This window comes from Panulirus ornatus, chromosome 9 (assembly GCF_036320965.1).
Source record: "Panulirus ornatus isolate Po-2019 chromosome 9, ASM3632096v1, whole genome shotgun sequence".
NCBI classification, from domain to species: Eukaryota; Metazoa; Arthropoda; class Malacostraca; order Decapoda; family Palinuridae; genus Panulirus; species Panulirus ornatus.
Window position 1 is genome coordinate 32,368,312 of NC_092232.1, and position 20,383 is coordinate 32,388,694.

General features: G+C 40.7%; 1 protein-coding gene across 1 annotated transcript in view; it reads left to right on the forward strand.

Annotated features, from left to right (window-relative positions):
* Positions 1–20,383, forward strand: part of TTLL12 (Tubulin tyrosine ligase-like 12) — a 262,539-nt gene that overhangs the window by 116,111 nt on the left and 126,045 nt on the right. The window contains exons 8-9 of the mRNA XM_071664989.1: positions 6,939–7,175; positions 18,871–18,982. Of these exons, the coding sequence (XP_071521090.1) occupies positions 6,939–7,175; positions 18,871–18,982 (349 nt within the window). The remainder of the gene's footprint in view (positions 1–6,938; positions 7,176–18,870; positions 18,983–20,383) is intronic.

The following is a 20,383-nucleotide window of genomic DNA, read 5'->3' on the forward strand; positions in this document are numbered from 1 at the left end:
AATTGCTGTTAACTTTTATGCCTGCTGCTTGTCATGGGAACAGTTTTTCTGACTTTCTTTAGAAAAAAATTGCATTTTAGGGATTCACCTGATCTTTTTTTAGATTTGTAGAACTGTAGTGATGCTGGCCTTTAGGGAAATTTTATGAAGAGAGATATTTACTGTAATTTATGGTTTAGTTATTGATGAAAAAAGGCATGAGATGTGCTGCTTACTTTTTAATGTTATTGAAGTATTCTTACTTTAAAAGAGCGTTTGCTAGAATATTTTGTTTGTTCTTTGCTTAAACCTTTTAATGGTTGACTCAGCATTTATCCTTTTGGAAGTTGTTAGATAGAAATCTTATTCATAATATTTCTTTATTAAATGACTGAATCTTAAGCATAGTATTTGTAGGTATACAGACCTATCCAAATAGAGTGATATAAATTGAGATATTGTACATGTGCTTCGTTGTACTTATTTGTATCATGTATGTGTATGGTAACAAGCCTACCTCAAAGAATTGGCTGTCCTTACCATTGCCAGCCTCTAGGATTGGGAAACCCATTTTTTGATATTTTCTAAATCTGTTCCATGTTTATAACTGTATGCATTTTATCCACTTACTGTGAATGGGCATTATTTATTATTTTTTATTTTGCTTTGTTGCTGTCTCCCGCATTTGCGAGGTAGCGCAAGGAAACAGACGAAAGAAATGGCCCAACCCACCCCCATACACATGTATATACATACACGTCCACACACGCAAATATACATACCTATATATCTCAATGTACACATATATATACACACACAGACACATACATATATACCCATGCGCACAATTCACACTGTCTGCCTTTATTCATTCCCATCGCCACCTCGCCACACATGGAATACCATCCCCCTCCCTCCTCATGTGTGCGAGGTAGTGCTAGGAAAAGACAACAAAGGCCCCATTCGTTCACACTCAGTCTCTAGCTGTCATGCAATAATGCCCGAAACCACAGCTCCCTTTCCACATCCAGCCCCACACAACTTTCCATGGTTTACCCCAGACGCTTCACATGCCCTGATTCAATCCACTGACAGCACGTCAACCCTGGTATACCACATCGATCCAATTCACTCTATTCCTTGCCAGCCTTTCACCCTCCTGCATGTTTAGGCCCCGATCACTCAAAATCTTTTTCACTCCATCTTTCCACCTCCAATTTGGTCTTCCACTTCTCCTCGTTCCCTCCACCTCCGACACATATATCCTCTTGGTCAATCTTTCTTCACTCATTCTCTCCATGTGCCCAAACCATTTCAAAACACCCTCTTCTGCTCTCTCAACCATGCTCTTTTTATTTCCACACATCTCTCTTACCCTTACATTACTTACTCGATCAAACCACCTCACACCACACATTGTCCTCAAACATCTCATTTCCAGCACATCCACCCTCCTGCGCACAACTCTATCCATAGCCCATGCCTCGCAACCATACAACATTGTTGGAACCACTATTCCTTCAAACATACCCATTTTTGCTTTCCGAGATAATGTTCTCGACTTCCACACATTCTTCAAGGCTCCCAGGATTTTCGCCCCCTCCCCCACCCTATGATTTACTTCCGCTTCCATGGTTCCATCCGCTGCCAGATCCTTTCCCAGATATCTAAAACACTTTACTTCCTCCAGTTTTTCTCCATTCAAACTTACCTCCCAGTTGACTTGGACCCTCAACCCTACTGTACCATAACCTTGCTCTTAACTTTCTTCTTTCACACACTTTACCAAACTCAGTCACCAGCTTCTGCAGTTTCTCACATGAATCAGCCACCAGCGCTGTATCATCAGTGAACGACAACTGACTCACTTCCCAAGCTCTCTCATCCACAACAGACTTCATACTTGCCCCTCTTTCCAAAACTCTTGTATTCACCTCCCTAACAACCCCATCCATAAACAAATTAAACAACCATGGAGACATCACACACCCCTGCCACAAACCTACATTCACTGAGAACCAATCACTTTCCTCTCTTCCTACACGTACACATGCCTTACATCCTCGATAAAAACTTTTCACTGCTTCTAACAACTTGCCTCCCACACCATATGTCTATATATCTATCTGAGTAATGAAGAAAGGTTAGCAGTGATATAAAGGTAGTTATCTTGGTGAGTAATAAAAGTTTTTAAGATTTCAATTTCAAAGCAGTACATTGCTGTTAACTTTTATTCTTGCTGCTTGTCATGGGAAAAGTTTTAACGACTTTCTTTAGAAAAAAATTGCATTTTAGGTATTCACCTGATCCTTTGTAAATTCGTAGAACTGTAGCAATGCTGGCCTTTAGGGAAATTTTATGATGAAAAACATATTCATTTATTATTCTATCATACAGAATCGCTGTTTCCTGCATTAGCAAGGTAGCACCAGGAAACAGATGAAGAATGGCCCATCCACTCATATACACATATATGTACATAGATGCCCACATATGCACACATACATACATATACATATCAACATATGCATTCACATACACAGACATTACATGCATACACATGTACATATTCATATTTGCTTGCCTTCATCCATTCCTGTCGCTACTCCGCCCCACAGGAAAACAGCATTGCTATCCCCTGCTTCAACGAGGTAGTGTCAGGAATACAGACAAAAAGGCCCCTTCGTTCACACTCACTCTCTAGCTGTCATGTGTAATGCATCGAAACAACAGCTACCTATCCACCACATCCAGGCCCCACAGACCTTTCCATGGTATACCTCAGATGCTTCACATGCCCTGGTTTGGTCCACTGACACCATGTCAACCCTGGTATACCACATCATTCCAATGCACTCAATTCCTTGCATGCCTCTCACCCTCCTGAATGTTCAGGCCCCGATTGCTCAGAATCTTTTTCATTCCATCCTTCCACCTCCAATTTGGTCTCCCGCTTCTCCTCCTCTCCACCTCTGATACATACATCCTCTTTGTCAATCTTTCCTTGCTCATCCTCTCCACATGTCCAAACCATTTCAACACACCTTCTTCTGCTCTCACAAGCATACTAGCATACTCTTTTTATTTCTACACATCTCTCTTACCCTTACATTAATTACTTGATCAAACCACCTCACACCACATATTGTCCTCAAACATTTCATTTCCAACACATCCACCCTCCTCTGTACAATCCTATCTATAGCCCATGCCTCGCAACCATATAACATTGTTAGAACTTCTATTCCTTAAAAGATACCCATTTTTGCTCTCCAAGATAACATTCTCGCCTTCAACACATTCCCCATTGCTCCCAGAACCTTCTCCCCCTCCTCCACCTTGTGACTCGCTTCCACTTCCATGGTTCCATCTGCTGCTAAATCCACTCCCAGATATCTAAAACACTTCACTTCCTCCAATTCTTCTCCATTCAAACTTACATCCTAGGTAACTTGTCCCTCAGCCCTACTGAACCTAATAACCTTGCTCTTATTCACATTTACTCTCAACTTTCTCTTTTCACACACTTTCCCAAACTCAGTTTCTCACTCCAATCAGCCAGTAGAGCTGTATCATCAGCAAACAGCAACTGACTTTTCCCAGGCCCTCTTATCCATAACAGACTGTATACTCGCCCCTCTCTCCAAAACTCTTGCATTTACCTCCCTAACCACCCCATCCATAAATAAATTAAATAACCATGGGGAGATCACATATCCCTGCTGCAGACTGACATTCGCAGGGAACCAGTCACTCTCCTCTCTTCCTACTCGTACACATGCCTTACATCCTGGATAAAGACTTTTCACTGCTTCTAGCAGCTTACCTCCCACACCATATACTCTTGATAATAACCTTCAACTAAGCATCTCTATCAGCCCTATCATATTCATCTTTTGCAAAGTTTACACTACCTCTTCTCTCTTCACCAAATCATTCTCCCTGACTCTCTCACTTCATATACCACCCAGACTAAAACACCCTATGTCTGCCAATCTATCATCAAATACATTCAGTAACCCATCAAAATACTCACTCCATCCCCTTCTCGCTCCATCACTATCTGTTATGACTTCCCCACTTGCTCCCTTCACTGATGTTCCCATCTCTTCTCTTGTCTTGTGCACGTTATTTGTCTCCATCCAAAACATCTTTTTATTCTCCCTAAAATTTAATGATACTCTCTCACCCTAACTCTCATTTGCCCTTTTTTTCAACTCTTGCACCTTTCTCTTGACCTGCTGCTTTCATTTATACATCTCCCAGTCATTAGCACTACTTCCTGCAAGTATCTCCCCTATCCCTGGCAATAGGGGAGAAAGAATACTTCCCATGTATTCCCCGCGTGTCGTAGAAGGCGACTAAAGGGGGAGGGAGCAGAGGGCTAGAAACCCCTTCCCCCTCCTTGTATTTGAATTTCTAAAATGGGTAACAGAAGAAGGAGTCAAGCTGGGAGTGCTCATCCTCCTCAAAGTCAGATTGGGGTGTCTGAATGTGTGGATGTAACCAAAATGAGAAGAAAGGAGAGGTTGGTAGTATGTTTGGGGAAAGAAACCTGGATTTTCTGGCTCTGAGTGAAATGAAGCTCAAGGGTAAAGTGAAAGAGTGGTTTGGGAAAGTCTTGGGAGTAAAGTCAGGGGTTGGTGAGAGGACAAGAGCTGAGGAAGGAGTAGCAAATACTCCTGAAGCAGGAGTTGTGGGAGTATGTGATAGAGTGTAAGAAAGTAAATTCTAGATTGATGTGGGTAAAATTGAAAGTGGATAGAGGGAGATGGTTGATTATTGGTGCCTATGCACCTGGTCATGTGAAGAAAGATCATGTGAGGCAAGTGTTTTGGGAGCAGTTGAGTGAGTGTATTAGCAGCTTTGATGCACGAGACCAGGTTATAATGATGGGCGATTTAAATATTAAGGTGAGCAATGTGGCAGTTGAGGGTATAATTGGTGTACATGGGGTGTTCAGTGTTGTGAATGGAAGTTATGAAGAGCTTGTGGATTTGTGTGCTGAAAAAAAGACTGATGATTGAGAATGCTTGATTTAAAAAGAGAGATACTCATAATTATACATATGTGAGTAGGAGAGGTGGTCAAAGGGCATTATTGGACTACGTGTTAATTGATAGGCATGTAAAAGAGAGACTTTTGGATGTTAATGTGCTCAGAGGGGCAGCTTGAGGGATGTCTGATCACTGTCTTATAGAGGCAAAGGTGAAGATTTGTAGAGGCTTTCAGAAAAGAAGAAAGAATGTTGGGAGAAGAGTGGTGAGAGTAGGTGAGCTTGGAAAGGAGACTTGTGTGAGGAAGTATCAGGAGAGACTGAGTGTAGAATGGCAAAAGGTGAGAACAAATGACGTGAGGGGAGTGGTTGAAGAATTGGATGTATTTAGGGAAGCAGTGATGGCTTGCGCAAAAGATGCATGTGGTATGAGAAAGGTGGGAGGTGGGCAGATTAGAAAGGGTAATGAGTGGTGGGATGAAGAAGTAAGATTGACAGTGAAAGAAAAAAATGATAAAAAATATGTACAATAATTTATGGATTAGGTATTCGTGAAAAAAGGCATGAGATAAGCTGCTTACTTTTTAGTGTTACTGAAGTATTCTTACTTTAAAGCAGCCTTTGCTAGAATATTTTGTCTGTTCTTTGCTTAAACTTTTTATTAGTTGATTCAGCATTTATCCTTTTGAAAACTGTTAGATAGAAATCTCATTCATAAAATTTCATTATTAACTGACTGAATCATAAGAAAAAAGTTAGATAAAAATCTCATCATAAAATTTCATTATTAACTGACTGAATCATAAGTGTAGTATTTGCAGGTATACAGACGTATACAAATAGAGTAATATAAATTCAGATATTGTAGCTGTTCTTTGTTGTACTTATTTGTATCATATATGTGTATGGTAGCATGTCTACTTCAAAGAATTGGCTGTCCTTACCAATTGCCAGCCTGTGGGATCGGGAAACCCATTTTTTTCATTTTTTTATAAATCAGTTCCTTGTTTATAAATGTATGCATTTTTTCCACCCATTGTGAATGGCATCTATCTGTCTATACCCCTGATGCCTGTTCTATCTGGGAATTCACTCAAGATGATAGCCATGGGAAAAGAGTCCCCATAACTGGTGAACTCCAGTGCCACTTCTTAGCATTTAGTGCCTCACCCTTAACAGGTCACTAGCAAGGGATAGCTGTAGCTCAGTGTTTCAGAGCATCTTATCTAATGTTCATATCGACTACTTCTACCTAATGTGTCTACCTAATGTTCCTGCATTGAATCCCAACCTACTACTTCTACCTAATGGCCCCACCTGATGTTCCTACCTACTAATTTTCCCTGATGTTCCTTCCTAATGGTTTTGCCTAATGTTCCTACCTACTGCCTCTGTCTATTGCTCCCACCATTTTGCCAAAAGGCAGGGATAGCACATAGTGCTTGCCTTAAGAAACCTAAAGTTACAACAATGAGGTGTGTGAAATAAGTGTTGTCTGGTATTTCTGTCTATTGCTCCCACCATTTTGCCAAAAGGCAGGGATAGCACATAGTGCTTGCCTTAAGAAACCTAAAGTTACAACAATGAGGTGTGTGAAATAAGTGTTGTCTGGTATTATGTGTAACAAGGATAGGTTGTATGTTTATGAACAGAATGACAGCAGTCCACATCCAGGTGAGGCAGAAAGAAAAGACAGCTACCTTAGTCTGAGGAATGCATTTTGACAACCACTGAGGTGCTGGTTCACTACTCAGCCATCATTAACCCCCTCATACTCAGGAGGGTATTACCATAAATACATCTTCTGGGTCAGTGGCTGCCCAGCAACTGTTACCTACCTGTAAATGGGAATGGGGTTTGATGATAGGTAGATAGAGGGAGATGTTCAGATACACCCTATTGTATTTGTTTAGTTATGTCTGTGCACCTTATTATCATCTGGCTGATACATTGTTAATTTCAGGAGTCTTCGGGATAAACCACATTGCCGCATAAATCAGTATGCCTGTGAACACCTGGTTACTGTCAAGGACTTACTGGCAGTTGTTTGTCGTCGTGCCATTGAGCTAGAAAAGGAAGAGGAAGAGGAAGAGGGAGAGGACAAGCAATGTGTGACTGGTCCTACCTGGCTTCCTCTCACTTATTGTTTGAAGAGAGAACTAGTAAAGTTTGCCTCTTTATTCCAGAGAAGAGAAAAAGGGTGAGTATGTAATTTATCATGTTTATGTATGAAATAAGAATATACCATAAATATATGATTTTTTTTCATTACATTTAATATTTGATAATCTTAAGATTTTTAGGGTTTTAGTCTCTGAAATTTGACTGCTCTTTATTATCATTATGTTCAGAAGTAAGCAGACTTTGAAATATGAGACAGTTTGAGAAAATATTAAGTTCAGTTTTAATTCACTTTAATAGCTCAAAATTTTATAAATTGCATTAAGCATTGTCTCTCAGTCTGTTTACTGATGTAGTAAAGGCTTTCTCTCATTGACATTCACTTCATTGAATTGATGATTGATCTGATTAAGGGTTTTACTGAATCAAACACAGCCATAGGCTTAAGATACAGGTACACCACCGATTTTCTGGCACTCTTGGTTCCAAAGCCTTGCTGGATTAACCATTTTACCAGACCATCCATGGTCATGTAATAATAATTCAACACACCTCTAACCCACTAATTATAAATCTCCTTGTGTCTAAAGTATACCATGGACTGCTAGAAATTTAAATTAAACAAATATTGAATGTAAATTAGATGAATAAATGAAATACATTATACATACACCTACTCAGGATGTAGGTGCTCGTCAGCTACGAGTTTTGCAAATTTGTCTACCTACTTGGCAGCTCCTTTGTGGTTTGTAGACTGCTTTTCTTAGCACATTTTATTCATGGAAATTCCATGATGCTTCTTGAATCTTTGAAGCCATCCTTTATTATAGTTATGCTCCTAGTGTAATTTAAGTTCTTTATGGAACAACTTATCCTGGTTCATTATCATGCTACCTGACAAGTCCACTCATTCACTCCGACGCTGTCGAAACCATTCCATCATCACTCGTGTTCTATTCTTACCATCTTTCATAGTTTTTCTAATCGTCATTTGCTTCTTGGAATCACTGTCAGCATAGAATTTCATTATTTTCTCCCTTTGCTTCTTTATATCATAAACAATTGATGAACCAGTGCTGTAAATGTCACACAGCTTATGCACTGAAACACCACGGTCCATTTTCTCAACATGTCTTCTTTAGCTTGGATCGATATGGACTGGTGTTTACGTTTGACATCACAACTGACACTCATATGACTTAGAAGCCATAGCTAGGGTTAGATTTAAGGAAAATAAGCTAAAAATCTCACAGAATTGCAGGATCATCACCAACAAGTGCAGTGTAAAGAATGTAAATAAGCGTGCCCTTCACACAACACCATCTGTGGCCGCCCAGTAAAATAGTCTGGTGGACACAGTAATTTTAAGTTCCCTCATGTAATTTTGTCCAGGCTAAAGGAGGTACGGAATCATCAATTGCTGGAAATTCGTTGGTGTACCTGTACTTGAAACAGCAAGTAGGGGGCCATGTAAAGGAGATGCTAAGCAGAATCTGCACTGTCACAAAGGTGGATGTTGATATATGATTTAATGATTATTAATAATGTTCATACTTATATATATTTATCCCTGGGGATAGAGGAGAGAGAATACTTCCCAAGCATTCCTCACGTGTCGTAGAAGGCGACTAAAGGGGACGGGAGTGGGGGGCTAGAAACCCTCCCCTCCTTGTATTTTAACTTTCTAAAAGGGGAAACAGAAGGAGTCACGCGGGGAGTGTAATCCTCCTTGAAGGCTCAGATTGGGGTGTCTAAATGTGTGTGGATGTAACCAAGATGAGAAAAAAGGAGAGATAGGTAGTATGTTTGAGGAAAGGAACCTGGATGTTTTGGCTCTGAGTGAAACGAAGCTCAAGGGTAAAGGGGAAGAGTGGTTTGGGAATGTCTTGGGAGTAAAGTCAGGGGTTAGTGAGAGGACAAGAGCAAGGGAAGGAGTAGCACTACTCCTGAAACAGGAGTGGTAGGAGTATGTGATAGGGTGTATGAAAGTAAACTCTAGATTGATATGGGTAAAACTGAAGTTTGATGGAGAGAGATGGGTGATTATTGGTGCATATGCACCTGGGCATGAGAAGAAAGATCGTGAGAGGCAAGTGGTTTGGGAACAGCTGAATGAGTGTGTTAGTGGTTGTGATGCACAGGACCAGGTTATAGTGATGGGTGATTTTAATGCAAAGGTGAGTAATATGGCAGTTGAGGGAATAATTGGTATACATGGGGTGTTCAGTGTTGTAAATGGAAGTGGTGAAGAGCTTGTAGATTTATGTGCTGAAAAAGGACTGGTGATTTTGAATACCTGGTTTAAAAAGCGAGATATACATAAGTATACGTATGTAAGTAGGAGAGATGGCCAGAGAGCATTATTGGATTAGGTGTTAATTGATAGGCACGCGAAAGAGAGACTTTTGGATGTTAATGTGCTGAGAGATGCAACTGGAGGGATGTCTGATCATTATCTTGTGGAGGCGAAGGTGAAGATTTGTAGAGGTTTTCAGAAAAGAACAGAGAATGTTGGGGTGAAGAGAGTGGTGAGAGTAAGTGAGATTGGGAAGGAGACTTGTGTGAGGAGGTACCAGGAGAAACTGAGCTCAGAATGGAAAAAGGTGAGAACAAAGGAGGTAAGGGGAGTGGGGGAGGAATGGGATGTATTTAGGGAAGCAATGATGGCTTGCGCAAAGGATGCTTGTGGTATGAGAAGCGTGGGAGGTGGGCAAATTAGAAAGGGTAGTGAGTGGTGGGATGAAGAAGTAAGATTATTAGTGAAAGAGAAGAGAGAGGCATTCGGACGGTTTTTGCAGGGAAATAATGCAGATGAGTGGGAGATGTATAAAAGAAAGAGGCAGGAGGTCAAGAGAAAGGTGCAAGAGGTGAAAAAGAGGGCAAATGAGAGTTGGGGTGAGAGAGTATCATTAGATTTTAGGGAGACTAAAAAGATGTTTTGGAAGGAGGTAAATAAAGTGTGTAAGACAAGGGAACAAATGGGAACATCAGTGAAGGGGGCTAATGGGGAGGTGATAACAAGTAGTGGTGATGTGAGAAGGAGATGGAGTGAGTGTTTTGAAGGTTTGTTGAATGTGTTTGATGATAGAGTGGCAGATATAGGGTGTTTTGGTCGAGGTGGTGTGCAAAGTGAGAGGGTTAGGGAGAATGATTTGGTAAACAGAGAAGAGGTAGTAAAAGCTTTGCGGAAGATGAAAGCCGGAATTTATTAAAAAAGGGGGTGTCTGTATTGTTGACTGGTTGGTAAGGTTATTTAATGTATGTATGATTCATGGTGAGGTGCCTGAGGATTGGCGGAATGCTTGCATAGTGCCATTGTACAAAGGCAAAGGGGACAAAGGTGAGTGCTCAAATTACAGAGGTATAAGTTTGTTGAGTATTCCTGGTAAATTATATGGGAGGGTATTGATTGAGAGGGTGAAGGCATGTACAAAGCATCAGATTGGGGAAGAGCAGTGTGATTTCAGAAGTGGTACAGGATGTGTGGATCAGGTGTTCGCTTTGAAGAATGTATGTGAGAAATACTTAGAAAAGCAAATGGATTTGTATGTAGCATTTATGGATCTGGAGAATGCATATGATAGAGTTGATAGAGATGCTCTGTGGAAGGTATTAAGAATATATGGTGTGGGAGGCAAGTTGTTAGAAGCAGTGAAAAGTTTTTATCGAGGATGTAAGGCATGTGTACGTGTAGGAAGAGAGGAAAGTGATTGGTTCTCAGTGAATGTAGGTTTGCGGCAGGGGTGTGTGATGTCTCCATGGTTGTTTAATTTGTATATGGTTGGGGTTTTTAGGGAGGTGAATGCAAGAGTTTTGGAAAGAGGGGCAAGTATGCAGTCTGTTAGGGATGAGAGAGCTTGGGAAGTGAGTCAGTTATTGTTCGCTGATGATACAGCACTGGTGGCTGATTCATGTGAGAAACTGCAGAAGCTGGTGACTGAGTTTGGTAAAGTGTTTGAAAGAAGAAAGCTGAGAGTAAATGTAAATAAGAGCAAGGTTATTAGGTACAGTAGGGTTGAGGGTCAAGTCAATTGGGAGGTAAGTTTGAATGGAGAAAAACTGGAGGAAGTAAAGTGTTTTAGATATCTGGGAGTGGATTTGGCAGTGGATGGAACCATGGAAGCGGAAGTGAATCATAGGGTGGGGGAGGGGGCGAAAGTTTGGGAGCCATGAAGAATGTGTGGAAGTCGAGAACATTATCTCTGAAAGCAAAAATGGGTATGTTTGAAGGAATAGTGGTTCCAACAATATTGTATGGTTGCGAGGTGTGGGCTATGGATAGAGTTGTGCGGAGGAGGGTGAATGTGCTGGAAATGAGATGTTTGAGGACAATATGTGGTGTGAGGTGGTTTGATCGAGTAAGTAATAATAGGGTAAGAGAGATGTGTGGTAATAAAAAGAGTGTGGTTGAAAGAGCAGAAGAGGGTGTTTTGAAATGGTTTGGTCATATGGAGGGAATGAGTGAGGAAAGATTGACAAAGAGGATATATGTGTCAGAGGTTAAGGGAATGAGGAGAAGTGGGAGACCAAATTGGAGGTGGAAAGATGGAGTGAAAAAGATTTTGAGTGATCGGGGCTTGAACATGCATGAGGGTGAAAGGCATGCAAGGAATAGAGTGAGTTGTGTGGTTTACCGGGGTCGATGTGCTGTCAGTGGATTGAACCAGGGCATGTGAAGCATCTGGGGTAAAACATAGAAAGTTTTGTGGGGCCTGGATGTGGAAAGGGAGCTGTGGTTTCGATGCATTATTACATGACAGCTAGAGACTGATTGTGAACGAATGTGGCCTTTGTTGTCTTTTCCTAGCACTACCTCGCACGCATGAGGGGGGAGGGGGTTGTTATTTCATGTGTGGCGAGGTGACGATGGGAATGAATAAAGGTAAACAGTATGAATAAGTACATGTGTATATATGTATATGTCTGTATGTGTATATATATGTATACATTGAGATGTATGGGTATGTATATTTTGCATGTGTGGACGTGTATGTATATACATGTTTATGTGGGTGGGTTGGGCCTTTCTTTCGTCTGTTTCCTTGTGCTACCTCGCTAATGCAGGAGACAGTGACAAAGCAAAATAAATAAATACTTATATATTTATTCATATTCTTTTATGTTGGAGGCTCCAGTCATGGACAAAAGTCCTCATCAAGGCTGGTTAATGAAACAGAGAAAGAAGAGACATGGGAAATTATTTATGGATTTTGGAAGAAGTGAAAATGTACTAGGTCATAGTTATTAGAAAAGACATGAGGGCAAGAGAGTTTCAAAGCTTTTGAGGTGTTGGGAAAGAAACATATATCAAAACGGCCCTTGCTTGAGGTGCCAATGGCCACACAGTAGTCATGTGACACTGCAGCTTGCTGAGTATGGTGTGGTTTAGCTTGTGGTTTGGCACACAGGCAGCGATCTCTTGGGAGCAAAAACCAGGGTGATACCTGAAGGAGAGGGAAAGTGAACAAACATTCCAGCTTAGGGCAAGTGGGTCAAGTTTTGAAGTTAGCCTTGGAGAATTGTTACTCCAGACCACTTTAGTCTCAAATCTGTCTGATAAGGCTGCAGAGCTAGAAGCATCCCAGATGTAAGAGCAGGACTCCATGAAAAGACATGTCAGTTTTTTTATAAACAGAGCAACTGTGTGGAAGAATAGAAATTTCAACGTCTGAATAGGACTCCCAGTTTCTTAGAGGCAGACTTAGCTATTTCTGTAATGTGGAGTTTCCAAGGTAGAGTGGATGTTACAGTAATACAGAACCATTGAAAGAGAAAGGGAAGCTGTGAGGAATTTTCATGAGAGAGATAGGTAGAAACTGTGTGTGTGGGTGTTTATGTATATACATACACATGTATATACATAAACACCCACACACGCACATATACATACCTATACATTTCAACGTATACATACATATACATATATATACACATGTACATAGTCATACATGCTGCCTTCATCCATTCCTGCCGCCACCCCACCACGCATGAAATGACTCCCCCCCTCCCCCCACATGTGCGCGAGGTAGTGCCAGGAATCGACAACAAAGGCCACATTTGTTCATACTCAGTCTCTAGTTGTCATGTGTAATGCACTGAAACCACAGCTCCCTTTCCACATCCAGGCCCCTTAAAACTTTCCATGGTTTACCCCAGACGCTTCACATGCCGTGGTTCAATCCATTGACAGCACATCGACCCCGGTATACCACATCATTCCAATTCACTCTATTCCTTGCACACCTTTCACCCTCCTGTATGTTCAAGCCCAGATCACTCAAAATCTTTTTCACTCCATCTTTCCACCTCCAGTTTGGTCTCCCACTTCTCCTCGTTCCCTCCACCTCTGACACATTTATCCTCTTTATCAGTCTTTCCACACGCATTCTCTCCATGTGACCAAACCATTTCAATACACCCTCTTCTGCTCTCTCAACAACACTCTTTTTTATTACCACACAGCTCTCTTACCCTTTCATTACATACTCAATCAAACCACCTCACACCACATATTGTCCTCAGACATCTCATTTCCAACACATCCACCCTCCTCGGCACAACCCTATCTGTAGCCCATGCCTCACAACCATATAACATTGTTGGAACCACTATTCCTTCAAAAATACCCATTTTTGCTCCGAGATGATGTTCTCGCCTTTCACACATTCTTCAACGCTCCCAGAACCTTTGCCCCCTCCCCCACCCTGTGACTCACTTCCACTTCCAAGGTTCCATCCGCTGCCAAATCCACTCCCAGATATCTAAAACACTTCACTTCCTCCAGTTTTTCTCCATTCAAACTTACTCCCAGTTGACTTGTCCCTCAACCCTACTGTACCTAATAACCTTGCTCTTATTCATATTTACTCTCAGCTCTCTTCTTTCACACACTTTACCAAACTCAGTCACCAACTTCTGCAGTTTCTCACCTGAATCAGGCATTAGCGCTGTATCATCAGTGAACAACAACTGACTGACTTCCCAAATCCTCTCATCCACAACAGACTCCATACTTGCCCCTCTCTCCAAAACTCTTGCATTCCCCTCCCTAACAGCCCCATCCATAAACAAATTAAACAACCATGGAGACATCACGCACCCTGTTGCAAACCGACATTTGCTGGAAACCACTCACTTTCCTCTCTTCATACTCATACACTTGCCTTACATCCTCGATAAAGACTTATCACTGCTTCTAGCAGCTTGCCTCCCACACTATATACTCTTAATACCTTCCACAGAGCATCTCCATCAACTCTTATCATATGCCTTCTCCAGATCCATAAATGCTACATATATATAAAAATATATATGACATAATGTGTTAATTGATAGGCGCATGAAAGAGAGACTTTTGGATGTAAATGTGCTGAGAGGTGCAACTGGAGGGATGTCTGATCATTATCTTGTGGAGGCAAAGGTGAAGATTTGTAGAGGTTTCCAGAAAAGAAGAGAGAATGTTGGGGTGAAGAGAGTGGTGAGAGTATGTGAGCTTGGGAAGGAGACTTGTATGAGAAAGTACCTGGAGAGACTGAGTACAGAATGGAAAAAGGTGAGAACAAAGGACGTATGGGGAGTGGGGGAGGAATGGGATGGGAATGGGAAGCAGTGATGGCTTTTGCAAAAGATGCTTGTGGCATGAGAAGCATGGGAGTTGGGCAGATTAGAAAGGGTAGTGAGTGGTGGGATGAAGAAGTAAGATTATTAGTAAAAGAGAAGAGAGTGGCATTTGGACGATTTTGCAGGGAACAGTGCAAATGACTGGGAGATGTATATAAGAGAGAGGCAGGAGGTCAAGACAAGGGTGCTAGAGGTGAAAAAGAGGGCAAATGAGAGTTGGGGTGACAGAGTATCATTAAATTTTAAGGAGAATAAAAAGATGTTTTGGAAGGAGGTAAATAAAGTGCATAAGACAAGGGAACAAATGGGAACATCAGTGGAGGGGGCTAATGGGTAGGTGATAACAAGTAGTGGTGATGTGAGAAGGAGATGGAGTGAGTATTTTGAAGGTTAATTTGAAGGTTTGTTGAATGTGTTTGATGATAGAGTGGCAGATATGGGGTGTTTTGGTCGAGGGGGTGTGCAAAGTGAGAGGGTTAGGGAGAATGATTTGGCAAACAGAGAAGAGGTAGTAAAAGCTTTGCAGAAGATGAAAGCCGGCAAGGCAGTGGGTTTGGATGGTATTGCATTGGAATGTAGTAAAAAAGGGGGTGACTGTATTGTTGACTGGTTGGTAAAGTTATTTACTGTATGTAAGACTCATGGTGAGGTGCCTGAGGACTGGCGGAATGCTTGCATAGTGCCATTGTACAAAGGCAAAGGGGATAAAAGTGAATGCTCAAACTACAGACGTATAAGTTTGTTGAGTATTCCTGGTAAGTTATATGGGAGGGTATTGATTGAGAGGGTGAAGCATGTACAGAGCATCAGATTGGGGAAGAGCAGTATGGTTTCAGAAGTGGTAGAGGATGTGTGGCAAACAGAGAAGAGGTAGTAAAAGCTTTGCAGAAGATGAAAGCCGGCAAGGCAGTGGGTTTGGATGGTATTGCATTGGAATGTAGGAAAAAAAGGGGGTGACTGTATTGTTGACTGGTTGGTAAAGTTATTTACTGTATGTAAGACTCATGGTGAGGTGCCTGAGGACTGGCGGAATGCTTGCATAGTGCCATTGTACAAAGGCAAAGGGGATAAAAGTGAATGCTCAAACTACAGACGTATAAGTTTGTTGAGTATTCCTGGTAAGTTATATGGGAGGGTATTGATTGAGAGGGTGAAGCATGTACAGAGCATCAGATTGGGGAAGAGCAGTATGGTTTCAGAAGTGGTAGAGGATGTGTGGATCAGGTGTTTGCTTTGAAAAATGTATGTGAGAAATACTTAGAAAAGCAAATGGATTTTTATGTAGCATTTATAGATTTGGAGAAGGCATATGATAGAGTTGATAGAGATGCTCTGTGGAAGGTATTAAGAATATATGGTGTGGAAGGTAAGTTGTTAGAAGCAGTGAAAAGTTTTTATCGAGGATGTAAGGCATGTGTACGTGTAGGAAGAGAGGAAAGATTGGTTCTCAGTGAATGTTGGTTTTGCGGCAGGGGTGCATGATGTCTCCATGGTTGTTTAATTTGTTTATGGATGGGGTTGTTAGGGAGGTGAATGCAAGAGTTTTGGAAAGAGGGCAAGTATGCAGTCTGTTGTGGATGAGAGAGCTTGGGAAGTCAGTCAGTTGTTGTTCGCTGATGATACAGCTCTGGTGGCTGATTCGTGTGAGAAACTGCAGAAGCTGTGACTGAGTTTGGTAATGTGTGTGAAAGAAGAAAGTTAAGAGTAAATGTGAATAAGAGCAAGGTTATTAGGTACAGTAGGGTTGAGGGTCAAGTCAATTAGGAGGTAAGTTTGAATGGAGAAAAACTGGAAGAAGTGAAGTGTTTTAGATATCTGGGAGTGGATTTGGCAGCGGATGGAACCATGGAAGCGGAAGTGAATCATAGGGTGGGGGAGGGGGGCGAAAGTTCTGGGAGCATTAAAAAATGTGTGGAAGTTGAGAACATTATCTCTGAAAGCAAAAATGGGTATGTTTGAAGGAATAGTGGTTCCAACAATGTTATGTGGTTGCGAGGTGTGGGCTATAGATAGAGTTGTGCGCAGGAGGGTGGATGTGCTGGAAATGAGATGTTTGAGGATAATGTGTGGTGTGAGGTGGTATGATCGAGTAAGTAATGAAAAGGTAAGAGAGATGTGTGGTAATAAAAAGAGTGTGGTTGAGAGAGCAGAAGAGCGTGTCAGAGGTGGAGGGAACGAGGAGAAGTGGGAGACCAAATGGAGGTAGAATGATGGAGTGAAAAAGATTTTGAGTGATCGGGGCCTGAACATGCAGGAGGGTGAAAGGCGTGGAAGGAATAAAGTGAATTGGAACGATGTGGTATACCGGGGTCAACGTGCTGTCAATGGATTGAGCAGGGCATGTGAAGTGTCTGGGGTAAACAATGGAAAGGTTTGTTGTGCCTTGATGTGGAAAGGGAGCTGTGGTTTTGGTGCATTATACATGTCAGCTAGAGAGTGAGTGTGAACGAATGTGGCCTTTGTTGTCTTTTCCTAGTGCTACCTCGCGCACATGCGGGGGGAGGGGGTTGTCATTTCATGTGTGGTGGGGTGGCGACGGGAATGAATAAGGGCAGACAGTATGGACTATGTACATGTGTATATATGTATATATCTGTGTGTGTATATATATATGTATACATTGAGATGTATAGGTATGTATATGTGCTGTGTGTGGACGTGTATGTGTATACATGTGTATGTGGGTGAGTTGGGCTATTCTTTCGTCTGTTTCCTTGCGCTACCTCACTAACTCGGGAGACAGCGACAAAGTATAATAGATAAATAAATAAATGAATAAGTTATTGCTTGTAGGATAGATATGTTTTTGAGAAGGATTGTAACCTGTACCTGTGTTTATAAGATAGATGGCTGCCTTACCACAAAATACTGGAATTTCCATGTTATCACTGTGCTTGATCCTGCCAGGCTTTGCTTGAAGTATCTCCTGACTGCTGCAGTCTCAACCAATAGCTGAAAATAACCCAGCAGATACTAATAATGGTATACAGTGGCTGGTAAAATGGTATGGTAAAATTTTTTAGATTTTTGCTGTGGTTGCATTGTCTTAAACCAAGTCTCTGTTTTTTTTTATAATTAATGTACCAATTTACTGGGTAATGACTTTTGTTTCTAATATAGTTGTAAAACTCCATTGGCTTTCTTTTGTTATTTAAGGCAGTATATACTTCTTAGTGACATTTATTATGTTGTATAAGTCTTCTAGTTTCTGTATACATGTTGATTATTGGTATGTTTGATCTTTTATGAGTTCCTTTCTTTGTCAACAAGCACATTTTTATTTAATCATTTGAATACCTCTGCTTTGTTTAAGAAAAAGACCATCTCCTTTGCTGTGGTACTTATGTTCCCTCTACTGCTTTGAAAGTTTTTCTGAGGTGTTTCCAAACTATGTTTATGATGTTTTCATTGATCATATCATCCCAGATTTACCTGTCAAGAGCATTGCGATCATTAAGATTTTCATTTCTAAAATTTGGTCTTTTTTCCATGACTGTCATGTTGACCAACATTACATGCAGTGTTGAAAGTCATCTCTAATATGATTTGTCAGTGATCACTTGTACCAAACTTTTCTCCAACTTTAACATTATTAGCAGGATCCTCATATATATTCTTGCTGTAAGTAGGTTTCTTAGCTAGTTTGATGAGGACAGTATCAAGCAGATTTAGGTAGAGTCTGTGCTGGGAGCTACTGTAAAGGATCTCCATTTAGATACTGGTTTGATACAATCTATTGAGATAGAATCGTGTTCATTAAAAGTACCTCATAACTTATGAAGTCTTTCATCTACCTCTGGTGTCTGTGCAGGGGATCTGTAAGCTAATCCTGCTGTTTTCTTGTTTTTTGTCATTCTTTTTGCATCTTGTCCTTACCATCTCTACACTCTATCCTTTTTTAATATCTTGCTCCTTTGACAAAACAACCCTACCTTGTAGTTCATCTTTGTTTGGTCCACTTGTGTAAATCCTTTATAACAGCCTTTCCACTCTGCTAAAATTTCATCAGACCCACAGTTTTTAATATATATTTTGGAAGCTGCTTCATCACTGAAATGAGAAACTGATGTTTGTTCCAATAAGGGCTTTCCATGACATTTGATCTTGATATCTCAGATTTTTCTGTTTTCTATAAGGCCCCAATTTTTCCATAGAGGAGAGGACAACCACTGGATCATAAAGCCCTGGAATCTGGCGCGAGGTTTAGACCACACCATTACCAACAATCTCAGTCACATAATGCGTCTTCCATTCACAGGCCCAAAGGTATCAAACAGATAGTACAGTATTTCTATTTTCTGTTTTAGAGGATGTTTGCTATAATCATGTGTTTTGTTGTAACACAGCTTAGGATTTGAAATATGGCTTCACAAAGCCTGTGCATAATATTGAAGCATGTAGGAATTTCAAACCAGAATATAACTTTACTGAATGTCATAACCATAACTAGTGTAGTTAATCACATTTTGAAAGAGGTAGGTGGTCACATTACAGTATCATTTTAAATGGAAAAGGTATAAGTTGATGATTTGTTTAAGTATTTTGGAGTGATGATCAGTAAGGATGATCATGAGAATAATAAAGATGAGAGAAGAGTCATACAAGGAAGAAGGAGTCAAAGGTGCAGTGAGAGCTCCGGTGAGTAGGTAGACTTTAAGTTTAGTGCTGAAAAAGAATTCTTGTAATGGAGTGTTTGGCTTTGATGCATGTTTTGTATGTGACATATTCGTTTTCTTAGTTATCAAAAGTCCAGGTAGATCACTAATAAGGGATGGATAATTTCCATAATACAGGTATAATAAGATTGAGATTAATCCTCTCTCTTCTGTGCACTTATGCCCCACCCACATGTGGAGCACTTTTGAAGAATGAAAAAGGTAAACAATAATTTGAAAATTCACTGTGTTCATGGTTGAAGTGGGTTAGATTAAAAGCAGGCAATGAGAGTTGGGTGTTTGTTAGCGCTCATGCACCATGAGGATAAGATGAGTGAGAAAAAAAAAAGGAATTTGGTATAAGAAGAGCTGAGTGATTGCTTAGGCAGATTTGATTTTAGAGAATAAATCATAGAGATTTGAATTTAAGTGGTTGAAGTCATAATTGTGGGTATGAATTGGAAACATTGGGTTCCTAGTGTAAATGAAACTGGTGGAAAAGCTTGTCAAAGTATATGATAAGAGAAGAATGGTGATTGCACATATGTGGTCAAAGAAAAGATAAAAGAGAGGTTGCTGGATAAAAGCATTTTGAAAGAAGCAGCTGGTGGAATGCCTGATCCCATCTTGGAGGGGGTAAAAATAAATTTGTGATGGGAAAGGAAAAGAGGGAATGATATACATGTTAAAGAAAAGGTGAAAGTGAGCTAACTTGTAAAAGTGGCTTGTATGCAAAGATTCTATTACAGATTGAGTAAAGATGACATAAGTTGGAAGTAAAGGAAATAAGGGAAGTGCACTTCCAAGTTATTTAGAAAAACATATCCAGAAGTGGACTGTAGATGTATGAGAAAGCACGGTGAGCATTGGAATGAGGAAGTTAAATTGATGGTGAAACAAAAGGTATGTGTATGGATGATATCTTAGAGGAAGGGTATCTTTGAGGAAGGAATAAGAGTGAGTGGGTGGAATGCAAGAGAAAGTGGTGGGACTTCAGAAAGAAGGTATAAGA